Genomic DNA, 15686 nt, shown 5'->3' with positions numbered 1-15686 from the left:
TGGAAAAAAAAAACAAGCAAAAAAAACAAAACAAAAAAACCACAATGGCTTTTACACTAATTCCTACTAGGGAAAAACATATCCCCACAATAGTAAAATTATGGAATTCTAATACATTTTTATGATTAGATAATCCATATTATATAAACGATTCCAGAGCAGACAAAAAAAATGTAGGTCTTCTTAATTCTTTGAGGGCAGCATAAAACTCAGACTAAAACTGAGCAAGAATAGTGAAAAAAACAAAAACAAAAACAGAAAATGGCATAAAAATCACATAGGATTTTAAATTCCTAAGTAAAATAGCAGCAAATCAAATATACCAGATGCCCATTAAAATAATATAATGACCACAGATGCTTTACTACAAAAAGTTTAATATTAGCAAATCTAATTGCATTATTAATGAGTTAATATCATCTCTGTATCTGAAGGAAAGGAATTTTATAAAATGCAACATGTATATTCATCAAACCTCAAAGTAAGCTAGAAATACCATGGAATACATCTATGCCTATGTTAAATATTATACAAATGATGAAATATACAAAACCTTTATAAGATGGCCCAAAACAATACAATTCTTATGATCCACATGAGGGATGAGATGATAGGTGAAACTATAAACTTTTCACAACTCAATACAATTTCCAATAAAATTTGTTATGGAACGTGACAAAAGGTTCCTAAAATGCATGCACAAAATAAAATTTTGAAAAAGAATGTAGCAGATGTAATGAAAGAAAAGAACAGTGGGTAGAATGGCTTGTCAGAACTGATATTCAAGTATAACAATCTAGTATTGTGCAGGAATTAAATAAAAATAATTAATGGAACAGAATAAAGGACCTAGAAACAAGCATTTATATGGGAACTGCTCCTATGACTAATGTTGCATTTCAGACGATTGGGTGAAGTTTGGACTTTTTAAACAAGTGGTGTTTGGTATCTAGAAATTTTCATGAGTTAGATTTCTACCGGATACAAACCAATTTCCAAGCGAATTAAAGAGCTAAATAAATGTAATAGAATAAAACAACAGAAAACAACACAGGATAATTAGTTTATATGTTGGAGATGGGAAGACCTAAAAAATCTAAAGTTGAAAATACTGACAGAGAAACCCACCTCAAACAAAAATTTCAGTGAGACAAAAACACCATAGAAGAATTTACAGGATTAGCGAACGACCGTGGGTGGGGGGGAGGGGATCCATATAATGAGTTCTTACTAATTAATTGGAAAACCCAAGTAATTCAATAGGGAAATTAAAACAGACAATTTAAAAAAACACAAATAGCTAATAAACAAGAAAAAAAATCACCAATCCATCTCATTAGCAATCAGGAAAGCCATAATTAGCATGAGGTATCTTTTGTTGCCCATCATATTGGCAAAACGTTTAACCCTGTGCCACGTCCAAGACTGTGGAGGATGAGGGTCAATAGGTTTCTGCGGAGTGTTGATAGGAGTGTCAATTGGTGTGGTCTTTAATTAGGACACTTTTTGGGCCACGTTTCATTAACATTCAAAATGCATACACATTGATCCTGGGAAAGGACCCATCCCGCCGAGACCCCAGCACTCTGTGTGTTGTGTTTTATTGGCAATGTTGCAGAAGAGATCCCGAACACTGGGGACGACCTGGGAGACATGGCTCTGGACGGGATCCATGAACCACACTCAGAAATAGTTCTCAAGGTTTTAGTTTGCCACATCGTTACGTTCATTTCCCAGAGGACTTGAAACAGTACTGTGGCCTGACTCACAGGCCCACTTCCAAAGAAAAAGGACTAAGGCCCTGGCTAGCTTCTCGTACATTCTGTGGTCACTCTTTTGAGCTGCCCACAATCCTCTTGCCCAGGCAGGAAGTTGCGGGCTTAGAAAGGCCCATCTTCTTTGAGCTAAAGGGCACTTGAAGAAGGAACGTAGGAACCTATAATTTCAGCCATATTTAATTTACTTCTCTCCACCCTTTCATCTAGCAATCCCATCTTCACCCATCTCATTGAAATGCCCCCAGGCCGAGGCACGGATGTGAGATGTGCCACTGTTTCAAGTAGTGAAAAAAAAAAGTGAAAACGACTTAAAAAATGGTTAAATGAACTATGTTCATGTTAAAGAATGCTATGTAGCGATTAAAATAATGATATATACGTATTTATACTAATATGGAAAAATATCCAAGACACATGCTTAGTGAAAAGGGCAAGTTACAGAAAATATATCACATGCAATCCCATTTTCATGAAAACAAAATATAGTCTTTCTAGAAACCTATATATATAAAAGCTCAGTGACCAGAACGGCGGAACAAGTGACTGGAACGGCCAGAACAAATGTTTACATTTACTGATTATATATAGAATGCTTATTATTATTAATGCTCAAAGTTTATGCATGTATGAGATATAGTCTGTGACTGTACAGTAACTATAAGAAAATGATTAGAAGAGTGTTTACTTTACCTAAGGGAGGAAAATTTGAAATATTGCAAAATTTGATATAAAAATCTGTACTAGTGTCATCAGTAAATAAATAAAGTAAAAACACAGTTCAATTTTCATTTGGGTGTACAGCACCACAGAGGCACCGTCTAGGAATACATTTTAGAAAAGACTACTTCAATTAGCAAATTCAGTAAGTTTCATTATGGAAACCCCCAGAGGCAAGCTCTGGCATTTAATTATGACAAAAATAGCACAAAAGTACTGGAGTTCATTAGAGGATGTGTACTGTATCAATGTTTCTCAGACTGGACAGCACAAGCATAGATGGTGTAATAAGGATCATGAAGCAAACAGAAAAATACAGTGAGAATTCCTTCGTCTCTTAAAGTTCACTATGAATCACAGTGACACAGAAACCATTTCACAAAAGTTAGTAAGATCATTTCCATTTTCTTCCTCTGTGACTGTATCAGGCTAATACTATATTATACACTTTAAATTTTCTTAGCAAGTAGACTTTAAGTGTTATCACCACACACACACACAACCACACCCAAACAGCTACACAAAGGTAACTATGTGAGGTGATGTATGCCTTAACTTGTGTGGAAATTATTTTATAATGTACACATACAACGGATCATCACATTGCACACACACACTACATATATATGTACACACACACACACATGATTTTATTTATCAATTATACCTCAATAAAGCTGGGGGAAAAATGGTCACAACAAAGGGAGTCGGTCAAACCCACGTACATGTCACTCAGTACGTGAACAACGGCCTCAGGGACCCGCTGAGCAGTCTGGTCTCCAGGCCTAGCCCGCCCCTTCTTCCCGCGGATTTCCCTTTGCGGTGGCGGGAAGGAAGGAGAAAGCCTGTCAGCGCTGGTGGAACCACTCGCTGGAGCAGAAGGGATTAGAGCGCAGGTGACAGGAGGGACCACACCAGGCTCTGCAGGGAAGTGGGGGGAGAGGGGGGGGAGAGGGGGCCCGCCGGGACCGCCTGCTCCGCCTCCCTCGGTGCCCGTCTTCCGTGGGAACGGGCAGATCCACAGGGTCCTCTCTGCTGCTCCTGGGCCCGGCTGCCCGCCAAGGGTTCAAGGGTGAAAAGCGCAAAAACAAATACCAACCTTTGTCCTGTTGTTCTCAGCGCCGCTCCAGGACTTAGGATTTCTGAACCATTCAAAGCAGCTCGAGTGGAAAAAAAAGCTCAAACCAGGCACCAGATCCAAAATTAGCATTTTATTCAGAACGCTGGGGTGTTCGTGTATATTCTGGTACACAATACAGAGGCCAAGCTGTTGTCAGAGTCTCTCCAGTTTAAAAGCTTCCCCCCCTTTTTTTTCTTAAAAACACACACGTAGTAGTGCCGCCCGCGCCAGGTCACCCTTTCCTTTCTTCTTCTTCTTCTTCTTCTTCTTTTTTTTTTTTTTTTGGTACAAATTATGTAAAACATTTGTGCTAAGAACTTTTCTCCCTCCCCAAACAAAAACAAACAAAAAAAAATTAAAAAAAAATTAAAAAAATTAAAAATTGAGTATTCTAACTACAGCTCAACAATCGAATCAAATGTCACTTTGTTTGTAAATACTTTACCATAACGAAAGATAGAAACATGCAAAAAACCTGAATCCATTGTCCAAAGAATACATACACATGTCCTGCAGTTTCTCCACTCCTCCATAGACTATGCCGATAAAACATTATGTACACACACCATTTTTACAGTGAAGTGAAAAAAACACAGTCAATTAAAAAAAAAAGTGTACATGGATTAAGACCAAATGTGTCTAACATTCTAGTTTATGAAAAAATTCAAATTTCGCTACAAACTGGTGATATGAAAACTCCCTTTCTTTGCAACCAGCTGCATACATTTTAAGATTTTAGTGGGGAAAAAAAAAATCTAAAGTCTAAAACTAGAAGTAATGTACATTTTTCCAATCTCAGGGTCTCCTCCCCCCCCCCCCCCCCGATAATAAAAACTGCCCCATGAGTGTTTGCGTGTTTGCGTGTTTACCTCGGGATCTCAATCAAAGCAAATGCAATGGAACCAAAGCGTGTTGAAGCGTGTGTCACGGTTTAACGTACTGCTCCCGCCACAAAATAGTCTGTCTTCTACGTCTCATTTCAGAAATCAGTACCATTAAAGCCTTAAACAGAAAACTAATTCCAATCTGAAAAAGGTACAAAAAGGCACGTAAAATCCCAGTGCTTCTGTACTGTAAAATTCAAGTGTAGCTGAGCTCAGTGTTCTCCAGACAGCGTCGGACACCGATATTCCCTGGGCCCCCGGGGCTGGCAGCCCGCGCCCACGCCTCCGGCCAGCACGCGGCTGGCCCGCTACCACGGGAAAGCCTAGCTTCTGAACGCTTTTGGGAATATCAGGTGAAACGGTTTGTACTTGTCCGGTCCCCAAGTGCACCCTGAAGGTCAGTCGTCGCCGCCGCCGTACATGTCGGCCAGCTTCTTGAAGCGGGGCCCCCAGTCGTTCAGGTAGTCGTAGTCCTGCTCGCCGCCGCTGCTGGACGAGTTGAGCGAGCTCAGCGACCCGGCCGTGGAGCCGCTGCCCTCGTAGTCGAAGACCAGGAGCGAGTCGTAGGGCGGCGCCGTGGGGTCGTTGTCCGCAGCTTTCAGGCCCTGCGGTGGGGCAGGAGGGAGAGGGGACGAGGAGAGGGTTACCGCAGGCAGGGCCTCGGGCTCCATGGGACCCAGGACGTGCCGGCCAGTGTCCACCTGCAGACCACAGCCTTTTCAACCCGGGAGCCTGGTTATCACCGTGTCTCACAACTAAACACGCTAAGCGAAATAAGCCAGGCAGAGGAGGAGGAGGATCCCAGATGGCACTCAGTTGTTGAATCCAAGGAACAAAATAAGCCGATGAACAAAACAGAGCCAGAGACACAGAACCATGGAATCTCAGAGGGAAGGGAGGGAGGGAGGGTGGGTGGGTGGGTGGGTGGGAAGAGATCAACCAAAGAACTTGTATGCGTATATGCGTAACCCATGGGCACAGACAACAGGGTGGTGAAGGCCTAGGGTGGGGTGTGTTGGGGGGGGACAGGTTAGAGTCAATGGGAGAAAAAAAGGGCATCTGTATGACTTTCCACAATAAAGATACATTTTTAAAAATTAGACAAAAACTAACTTAGGTCTTTCCTCTATAAAGCAAGAACCCCTAGGGAGTGAGGTCAGAGAAGCCAAGACATACACTGGGAGGTGTTTAACTGGAGACAGTGCAGGCCAAAGTCCTCAGGATGCTGCCAGAAAAAAAACAAAAAACTCAGACTCGCCCCGAGAACTAGGAGTTCCAGGAGGAAGTGGCATTGCGTTTGACCTAAATTTGGAAGGGTATCAAAGGAGAATGAAGACAAAGCCCGACGGGATTATAACACAAGGTAACTCACGCATTAAGCCCTTTGTGATCTTACCGAAGCAGGAAGTGGGAGATTAACTGATAAACTGTGATCAGGTATCATTATCTTTTAAGGGTACAGTGACTACAACCTATAAAAAATAAGTTTCGATGGCATTTTCTTCATCATATTTATAGAATAAACTACATGGTAAGTCTGTGAAGACCGGGAACCACAAGCTATAATTTTTCTCAAAATTCCTGACTTCTTTCCTCTGACTCAGGAGGCCCCTCCCCAAAGGCAGAGCCCCTGCCGCAGACCACAGGGCCGCCCTGAGCCGAGCCAGCGTGCCTTCCCCACCGACCGCAGGCTCGGCCAGGGGCTGAGTTGGCCAATGAATGGAGGCAGCTGTGCAGAGGAGATTCTATATGTGTTTTACATTCTCACTGGAGGATTTATTTCCGTTGATTTTTTTTTTTAAAGAGAGAAAAAGGGGGAGGGAGGGAAGAGAGAAACATCAATGTGACAGAGAAACATTAATCTGTTGCCTCCGCATGCGCCCCAACCTTTCCAACCCACAGCCCTTCGGTGCACTGGACGACTCTCTAACCTACTGAGCCACACTGGCCTGGGCTAGGGACGCTCTTCGAGTTCCAGCTGCCACGTCTCCGCTAGCCTCCTCTCCCTGCTCCTCACTCCTCAGCCGGGAGGAGGGCCGCCCCGGAGGGCAATTTCCCTTCCTCCTCCTGAGATGCAGGAGACACCAGGGCCTGGGCCACTGCAGGCCCAGTTACCATGTGACTTGAGAAAGGAGTAAGGCTTTGTTATTCTAAGTCAGTGGTCTGCAAACCACGGCTCGCGAGCCATATGCGGCTCTTTGGCCCCTGGAGGGTGGCTCTTCCACAAAATACCACGGCCTGGGCGAGTCTATTTTGAAGACGTGGCGTTAGAAGAAGTTTAAAAAATTCGGCTCTCCAAAGAAATTTCAATCCTTGTACTGTTGGTATTTGGCTCTGTTGACTAATGGGTTTGCCGACCACTGTTCTAAGTCAACAGCACTTTAAAGTTGTTAGCTATTGTAGCCTTAGGGAGCAGTAGCCAAAAAATGCATCTTTATTTTTTTTACACTTATTTATTCAAGTCAAGACATATTTCTTCTTCTTCTTTTTAATATATTTGTATTGGTTTCAGAGAGGAAGGGAGAGGGAGAGAGGGATAGAAACATCAATGATGAGAAAGACTCATGGATTGGCTACTTCTGCACGCCCTACACTGAGCATCGAGCCCCCAACCTGCGCATGTGCCCTGACCGGGAATCAAACCCCTGAGCCACGCCAGCCGGCTGAACTACCTATTTTCCATAGTCCCAGGTGCCTCTGTGAGATGGAGAGCTGAGGCGGGGCTGAGGTCTTGCTGAGCGGGTAGGTTGTCTATGGGCTTCTGATCCGGTGTGGTGCCGTCACAGGGACCAGCCAAACCCACATTCCTCAGTGAAGGAGCCGGCGGGAGGGAGGCCAGAGGCCAGAGGTCGGCTGCTTCCCTCACTGTCTCCCGTCTCTGCCGCTGCCTCGGTTCAGGCCCCCATCACCTCCTCGCTGGCGACAGCACAAGCCCCTCATGGGTCTCCTGCTCCCCGGACTGCCCTGCTTCTCCCGGCTTCCCTCTCGGGTATTACTCGATGGCCCTCTCCCTGGCCCAACCCTCCGATCGCTCTCCATCACCCATGGCCGTTCTCACCAAAGACAGGAGGGTATCCCTGGGGACATGCAAGATGGTTTTTAATCAGTGCGTGAGCCCTTAAAATAATCCCCTTTAATACAACATTAAGTCGAAACTGATTAAACAGTTTAAGTAGCCAACAGAGTTTGCAGACCTGGAAAAAACTGAGGTCCTTCCTCAAAGGCCTACGTCTGGGGGACCCGGAGGGTAAGGTCTCAGAGGGGCCTCGGTGAACCCAGACGGTCACCACCTTGTCTGCCTCAGGAGTGCTTCGCTCCACTCGGGCACCCACAGCTGGTTTCATCACCAAACCCCCTCCCCGTGCTCCTGTGCCTCGGGGCTGCGGGTTTGTTCATCATCGTTTCCCGGGAGCGGAAATGTGAGTCCCTTTGTTTGAGATATTTTTTCATCTGATTAACACCCACCCACCCATTCCCCCACCCACCCTTTGACGCCTGTTGAAATGTCACTTCTGCATGGCTGTCGCCCCGCTGTGACTGGGAGTCATGCCTGGGGTCTCTGTCGTCCCCCGAGCTTCTCCTGCCAGGTGTGGGTTGCACTCGATGGCACCCCTTCTGCGCAGGGGCTGTTTGTATTCGCTCTATGACCTGCGCCCAGAGCCTGGCGTCTAACAGGTGTTCAAGGAGGGAACGCGTGCCGCTGTCCTGGGCTTATTTATGGTATCTCAGCGCCTCGTGCCTATTTATACTCGCCCCTTTCAGCAGAAGCGAGCACCGGCGTGTAAATACACGCGGGACCTAAGGGTACACCACGCTCACGATACAGCGGGATTCTGTACTTAGCCGCACCAGCACCACCAAGGCCCTTTCTGGGAGTTTCATTTTACTTGAAGCGAGTTTTTAAAAAGAGGAGGTTTTTATGTGTCCTATTTATGATTAGAAGACAGGAGAAAGGTAATTTGCAATAATGATGACATGATACTGATAATAACTAAGAGACTTCCTTATTTGACAGGCACTTTTACGTGGATTAGCTCATGGAAGCCTCATTGCCATCTTAAAGGGAAGTTCTATTGTTATCCTCATTTATAGGAAGCAGACTGGAAGCCCAACAGGTTACACCAAGGATCTTGACCTCGTACAAGGTCACAGAGCTATTCCGTGAGGCCACTGGATTTGAACCCAAACGCCCAACCCCTGTAAGAGTGGGCAGAGATATTTTAAAGAGAATGGATGGAATTTAATCCGTAGGGACAAAAGCCAAGTTTTCAACTTCCATAGCTTTAAGCAAGTTATTCTGAAAGCACCTTCCGTACGTTTTTAAATGATAACAATCGAACGTCGGTCTTTAACAGGAGGACGGCCCTGGTTTTTGTGCTTCGGAGATAAAGGAACACATGGGATTAGTGAAATCACTGAAGGTGTGCTAATGCCTGCTGCTGGGCTGAGATGAAATAAACGTGCTTCAACTTATCAGCCTCTGAAGGTCATGTTTAAAAACCTCAAAATAGAATGAAAGGCTGTAGCTGAAATTAAAAGTTGTGTGATTTGTTTTCCTTTGCCTACCAGACTGGAAATGTTATCATTCTTGAGAGTTGAGGCAACATTCATTCATTATATAAACAAATAAACAAACAAACAAACAAACTGTAAAACGTCCTCCTGAGCTTACCTGTTCCTCACATCTATAAAAACACCCCGATTCTAATCACCGCTGAATTATTCTTCCTTTGGGCTCCTGGGTGCTTGCTGAGTCAAATAAGACCCGGGATAAAGAGAGCTGTTGACATTTTAAATGCATTTATCAATGTGCTCCAGCTCTTCCTCGCTACCGTCAGCCACTTACAGTCGTGGCCTGGATTTACCTTTGTCGGTCCGGCTACAGCAAGATACTGGGCTTGCCTTGCGGAGTGTCTCTGATGGCAGGGTCTGGGTGCGGTGATGTGTCTGAAGTTATTTCTGACTCAGGCCTGTTGACAGTCCCTACTCTGCTTTCCCCACAGAACTGACTGTCACATCCTTGGACCCTCTACCGAGCGGTTCTGACATCATTACCTCCTTAGACTTTCTTCCTGGGTCAAATGGAGGCCTTTGCTGGTTTATCTTCTTTGCTCCCCCTTTCCCTTGCACATTTTCTATCTTATCATCATATTCAGTGTCTTCGCTTCAGTAGTCATTTGGGGACCAGCCCTCGTCTTGGACATACTGAGCGGGACCATCTGGCTGGAGACCAAGTCCTGCGTGTATTCACAGTCAGTGTCAACAGGTACCGCTCCCACACGCCTAATAAACGTTCAAAAGGAGGACTGCAGCCCAACGCCAGACATGATCAAATGAAGCGGCATACATCACGTTCATTCAAAACTGGAGTGAGACATGTCGCAGACCTCCTGGTCAGTAATGACCTACAAGAATGCCGGAAGGTGCTGACAGTGGAAACCATATCCGTTACGTTCAACAGAGAATTAGCTGCCTCTTCCAGGCGCTCTTAAAACTCCTCAACTAGACAAGCATTTAAATCACTTCCGTAGTATTTAACTTCCTGCTCTTCCTGCTGGTCTCGTCTGATGGCACTCTCTGGTCACTGGGAGGCACTGGATTCTCAGCGTTTGTGGATTTAAAGGGTGCAAAGTGAGGAAAATGAAAGTGAACTATTATGACCTTCATCAGTCTAATAGATGAAAGTAGAACACGCTTTTTAATATTGTCAGTCTATTGATTGCTTATAATCTCAGGAAATAGCCTATAGCAGTGGTCGGCAAACCACGGCTCGCGAGCCACATGCGGCTCTTTGGCCCCTGGAGTGTGGCTCTTCCACAAAATACCACGGCCTGGGCGAGCCTATTTTGAAGAAGTGGCGTTAGAAGAAGTTTAAAAAATGTGGCTCTCAAAAGAAATTTCAATCGTTGTGCTGTTGATATTTGGCTCTGTGGACTAAGGAGTTTGCCGACCACTGGCCTGTACTGATAATATAGAGGGTGTTCCCCCAAAATGTACACGCCGTAACAGCAGAGAGCCCTGTTTTGAAAATGAAATGTGTTTTAATCAGCACGGCCCTTGTAATTACTCGGAGCATGTGCACAGATTTTTCTGGAACACCCTGTGAATGACGGCATTTACAAAGGCAGGTATTAACCGACAGACCTCGTTTGGGCCGATCGAGCACCTCCATGTAGTTTGTGTTCCTGAAGACAGACAGACAAACTGAAGGAAAACAAGTGCGCACGACACCGCTGCGTCCCCAGCTGTCGGGGGTCTCCCCAGAACTAACCGTGAGCATGAAGCCAAGGCTCTCAGAAGGGAGGGAAAGGGAGCGTCCGTACCTCGTTGATGAAATCCCCGATGTCGCCGGGGTGCGGGGCCGCGGAGCGCACGGGGTACTGGGGCTCGGCGTGGATGGGCCGCTCGTCCAGCCGGCGGATGCCCACGGGCTTGGTGGCGTCGGGCTCCACGGTGTCGGGCTGCTGCAGCTGGCTCAGGTCGTAGTCCTGCGGAGACAAGGCCGACGTCGGGCAGGGGGGTGCCGATGGCCACGGCCGGCGTTTGTGTGGAGACACGCACCCGGGACGCCTGGGCCTGAGCGCGGGTGACACGGCGGCGGCGTGGCCACGGGAGACGCTCACGCTGTGATGACATCTCTCTCCCCCACGCTCCGCCTCTGCGCGTCTCACCCCGCAGCCTCTGCTCCACCTGCCCCCCACTGCTCCCCGTCAGTTTCCGAGGGGGAGGGTGGTGACAGGAGGCCCCGCCACAAACTCACGGGAAATACAGCTGCAGCAAAGGTGACAACGAGACAGCGGCGGGGCTCGGGACACACTGCCCCCAAACAGGGCACCTTCGCACGTTACGTGTTTTAAGTTGGAGGAACTTCTTAAAACATGACAGAAACATGAAGGTCAATGTGACCTTCTCCCCGTCCCCCAATTTCCCTGGAAACAGGAGTTTCCCTAAAACTCCCACATGGAGGGTCCCCTGCTTGGACCAGGAGGAGGGAGGACAAGCTTCAGGGGACTTCAGTCCCTGACCTTCCCATCGCTCCTCCCCTTCACCTTCCTCTTCAGTTCCCGCCACTTCCTGCAGGGCCCAGCCCTCTGCCTGTCCGAAAGCTTCCCGCCCTGGCCACGTCTTTGGGGTTCACTCTACTGTGAAGGCTCCCAGGCACGTGCCAAGAACGTCACAAATGTGGGCGCCTGTCTCCTGCTCATCTTTCTCCGCTCGTTTAATGTCCAGACCCAGCCAAGGACCCTCTGGGGCGGAGGAAAACGTTTTTCTCTACGAGGACGTTTATAAAAAATGTTTTAAACGGATGCAGGTATGTTTCCCTTTTCCCCAAATGAAGGAATTAGGCCATGCTGGTTTCAACGCCACACTTTACTTCTCCTCCCTTCACGGTCTGGAGTCCGCAGGCTCTGGTTTGTGGGCCCCGTCTGACCCGCTTCCTGCTTTTCTAAGATTGGCTTTTACGTTGTTGAGGGTCCTTTAAAACCACCACCTCAACGACACAGACGCATGCGCCTCGGAGACTGCATGTGGCCCGCAACCCTTGCTGCCTGGCTCGTCACGGACAAGGTCTGGCACCCGCTGGCCCCCGTGGGATCTCAGAAAGCGGCCTGACCCCTTGACCCCTTGGGGACAGGCCCAGCCCAGCTGGGGGGGAAGCTCTGGGCAGGCCTGGCCCTCAGCACCACGTCCAGCTTTCACACCCACCACCGGGGCCTGGGTATAAAGAAACGGACTCTACTGTGAAGACGCAGCAGACTCTCAGGTGTGGGCAGATGCTCTGTAGATGGAACACCCCCAGATTCTAGCGACATGAAGGGCCACATCCCCAGCTTAACGGAAATCCCCAAATTAATGCTGATATTTGCAGTTTCTGATGCCTTTACCATGCAGGCTTCGTCTCTGTCTAAAACCAGGTGAGCCACTGGCAGCTCTGACAGCGGCTTTGATCTATTCAAGGCTCTGGATGGTCTAGGCCTGTGATCGGCAAACTCATTAGTCAACAGAGCCAAATATCAACAGGACAACGATTGAAATTTCTTTTGAGAGCCAAACTTTTTAAACTTAAACTTCTCCTAACGCCACTTCTTCAAAATAGACTCGCCCAGGCCGTGGTATTTTGTGGAAGAGCCACACTCAAGGGGCCAAAGCGCCGCCTGTGGCTCGCGAGCCGCAGTTTGCCGACCACGGGGCTAGGCACTTTACGCGTGTTTGCTCATTTGACGCTCTGAACAGCGCGGTGGATATTCAGTTGTAGTGTCTCCATTCGAGAGTCCAGGAGGCTGAGTCTCAAACAGCCCAAGTGGCTGGTTCTGGGTCCCAGAGTCACTGAGGCTCAGAGACAGACAGACGGACTCCACGGGCATCAGACCTCAAAGCCGCCCCCCTCGCCCGGTGTGCCAGAGCGCGGTCCAGCCTGAGCATCGGACAGAGGAGTGCGGAGGGACAGGAATGTGAGGAATGACTGGAATCACACCGGGGACAGGGACGCAAGGAGACAGGCCACAGGCATTCAGACCCTCCAGGCCCAGGCCCCACACCAGCCCCTTGATAAGGGTCCGCTCACCAGCACGTTGTGACAAACCCATAAAGAGTGTTTTAGTAGCACCTTTTTTTTAGAGGAAGAGGCAGACCAGAGGGGTCGGGTAACTTGCCCAAGGTCACACAGCAAGTCTACGATCAGGATGGGAATCAGAGCCAGATGTGTCTGACTTCCAAACGCCGACCTCAAACTTCACTCTGTCGCCTGGGCCCACTGCCCTGCACAGCTGCTTCGCAGAGCCTCAGCCGAGCTAACCGGGGAAGGAGGGAGGAGAGGCCGCCCCGGAGGAGAGCGCCGGCGACAGGGGAGGGGCGGCAGGTGCCCGGAGGAGGACAGGGCAGCCGGCATGTGAACTTGATAGATGGCAAAGCGCAGGCTCAGCGTGGGGAGACCGGCTTTGGCCTGGGGAAGAACCACCCACAGCACCAGCCAAGGCCTGGGTTAGCTTCCTCTTGTCGGACAGAGCACCTCATGTTACCCACACAGAACCGAGTGAAAACACCCTGACCTCACACCAACGGGCTCCACTGGAACGTCCGCAGAATTCATGCGTTATTTATAGACTAGGTCAAAGGCATACAATGGCACAGGTGCGAGAGCCTTCGATATGTTAACATATTATACAAAGTAAAGAGCGATTGACGTGGAGAGCGGTGAACGCTTAGGCGTCAGGAGGCATGTTTTCCCAGCGGACGGCGAATTGCATACCCACCAGCTAACAGGAGGGCAAACGGTGACTCCCGTGCCTTCTGCTGACCATCGAAGCATTTTGTAAAAAGGGGGACACAGACCAGAGGTACAACGATGGAAGCTAGAAAGTAGTTTTATGCTGAGGATGTAACATGCCTTCCCAGAAGCCGGAGTAACAGGACACTAAGGAGCTGTAAGTATGTGTAAGTATGTCTTTTCCCCGGGCGAGGCTTCAGTTAGGACCTGGTCGTCCAGGGGAGCCCAGGCCCTGCTGCGGCGTGGCTAGAGCACGCAGCGCGTGGCTGGGAGCACGCAGCACGTGGCTGGAGCACGCAGCACGTGGCTGGGAGCACGCAGCACGTGGCTGGAGCACGCAGCACGTGGCTGGGAGCACGCAGCACGTGGCTGGAGCACGCAGCACGTGGCTGGGAGCACGCAGCACGTGGCTGGGAGCACGCAGCACGTGGCTGGAGCACGCAGCACGTGGCTGGGAGCACGCAGCACGTGGCTGGGAGCACGCAGCACGTGGCTGGGAGCACGCAGCACGTGGCTGGGAGCACGCAGCACGTGGCTGGGAGCACGCAGCACGTGGCTGGAGCACGCAGCACGTGGCTCTGCGCGGCTGTCTGACCTGGGAGGCCCGTCTCCCCAGACGCCTCACAGAGCTCCCTCTGCAGAGGGTACAGACACAAACGCAGTGTGACTGGCCGGCCGTGTTTTAACTTTTCTAGGAAGTTGCCAACATTTCACCTGAAAATAGGAAGATCTGGCAAAACAGAGCTTGAATTCTGACGGAACGCGGTACAGGACGGCAGCTGCTCCTGCGGCCAGGACAGCGTCTCCGGGCGCCTGGCCTCCGAGCGCGCACAGCGCAGCGTGTCGGTCTGCGGCTCCTCTCTGTCTTCCCTGACCTCTTCCTCCGACCTTCTGACCCCGAGCAGAAACAGGCTGACAAAGGCCTGTAGTCCCGCCCAGCCTTTTCCGCGTCGGCCCCTAGAAAGGGTTCATTTATTATTTTATTTTATTCTTTTTTTTTTCAAAGATATATTTTTATTGATTTCAGAGAGGAAGGGAGAGGGAGAAAAGAGATAAAAACATCAATGATGAGAAAAAATCATTGATCGGCTGCCTCCTGCATGCCCCCTACTGGGGATCGAGCCTGCGACCTGGGCCTGTGCCCTGACTAGGAATCAACCGTGACCTTGACCTCCTGGTTCATAGGCTGATGCTCAACCACTGAGCCACGCCGGCCGGGGCCTTCTCTGTTTTCTTAAATCTTTATTGTTGGAAGGGTTCGCTGAGAAATGTGTTGAATAAAGTCTCCAACACACTTCATGCCAGATGTTCAGAAGAACAGCCTAACTCGAGAAACGCCTCTTGGGTCACATGATCCGCCACGGCCACAACTCACAGTGGGGAGGGTGGGAGAGACCCTCGGTCCCACTGCCGGGACGCGCTGCCATGGCGAGTTCACCGTAATGACGGAGATGTGTCCCGCTCCTCAGTCACCCTGGCATCTGCAGGGAGCTGGGAGCTGGGTTAAAACATGCTTCTCTACAATGAGAAAGATCATCTCACTCGTTTGTGGAATCTAATGAACCGAATGAACTGAGGGACAAAAACAGACCGAGAGGCACAGAAGCACGGACAGACTGCCGAACCTCAGAGGGAAGGCGGGGAGGGCGGGAGGGAAGAGATCCACCAATGAGCTTGTCTGCATACATGCATCACCCATGGACACGGACAATGGGGTGGTGAGGCCTGGAGTGGGGAGGGGGAGGAGCGGGAGGGGGAGGGGGAGGAGCGAAACCGGGCTGGAAGAGGTTAATGGGGGGAAAATGGGGACCTTTGTAAAACTTTCAACAATAAAGATCTTTTTAAAAATATATTTTACTGATTTTTTTACAGAGAAGAAGGGAGAGGGATAGAGAGTCAGAAATAGCGATGAGAGAGAA

The 15686-nt window shown here is 48.9% G+C and overlaps 1 protein-coding gene across 2 annotated transcripts in view; it reads right to left on the bottom strand.

Annotated features, from left to right (window-relative positions):
* Positions 1-3686: 3686 nt before the first annotated feature.
* The window catches only part of CDH2 (cadherin 2), a 204567-nt gene continuing 192567 nt past the window's right edge, over positions 3687-15686 (bottom strand). For both annotated transcript variants that reach the window (XM_079784015.1, XM_079784016.1), the window contains 2 exons: positions 10823-10987; positions 3687-5104 (listed from right to left, as the gene is read on the bottom strand). In XM_079784015.1, the coding sequence (XP_079640141.1) occupies positions 4898-5104; positions 10823-10987 (372 nt within the window). In that variant the 3' untranslated portion in view covers positions 3687-4897. The remainder of the gene's footprint in view (positions 5105-10822; positions 10988-15686) is intronic.

Source organism: Cnephaeus nilssonii (assembly GCF_951640355.1).
Source record: "Cnephaeus nilssonii genome assembly, chromosome: 11".
In the NCBI taxonomy this organism is placed as follows: Eukaryota; Metazoa; Chordata; class Mammalia; order Chiroptera; family Vespertilionidae; genus Cnephaeus; species Cnephaeus nilssonii.
This window is presented reverse-complemented; position numbering and strand designations above follow the sequence as displayed.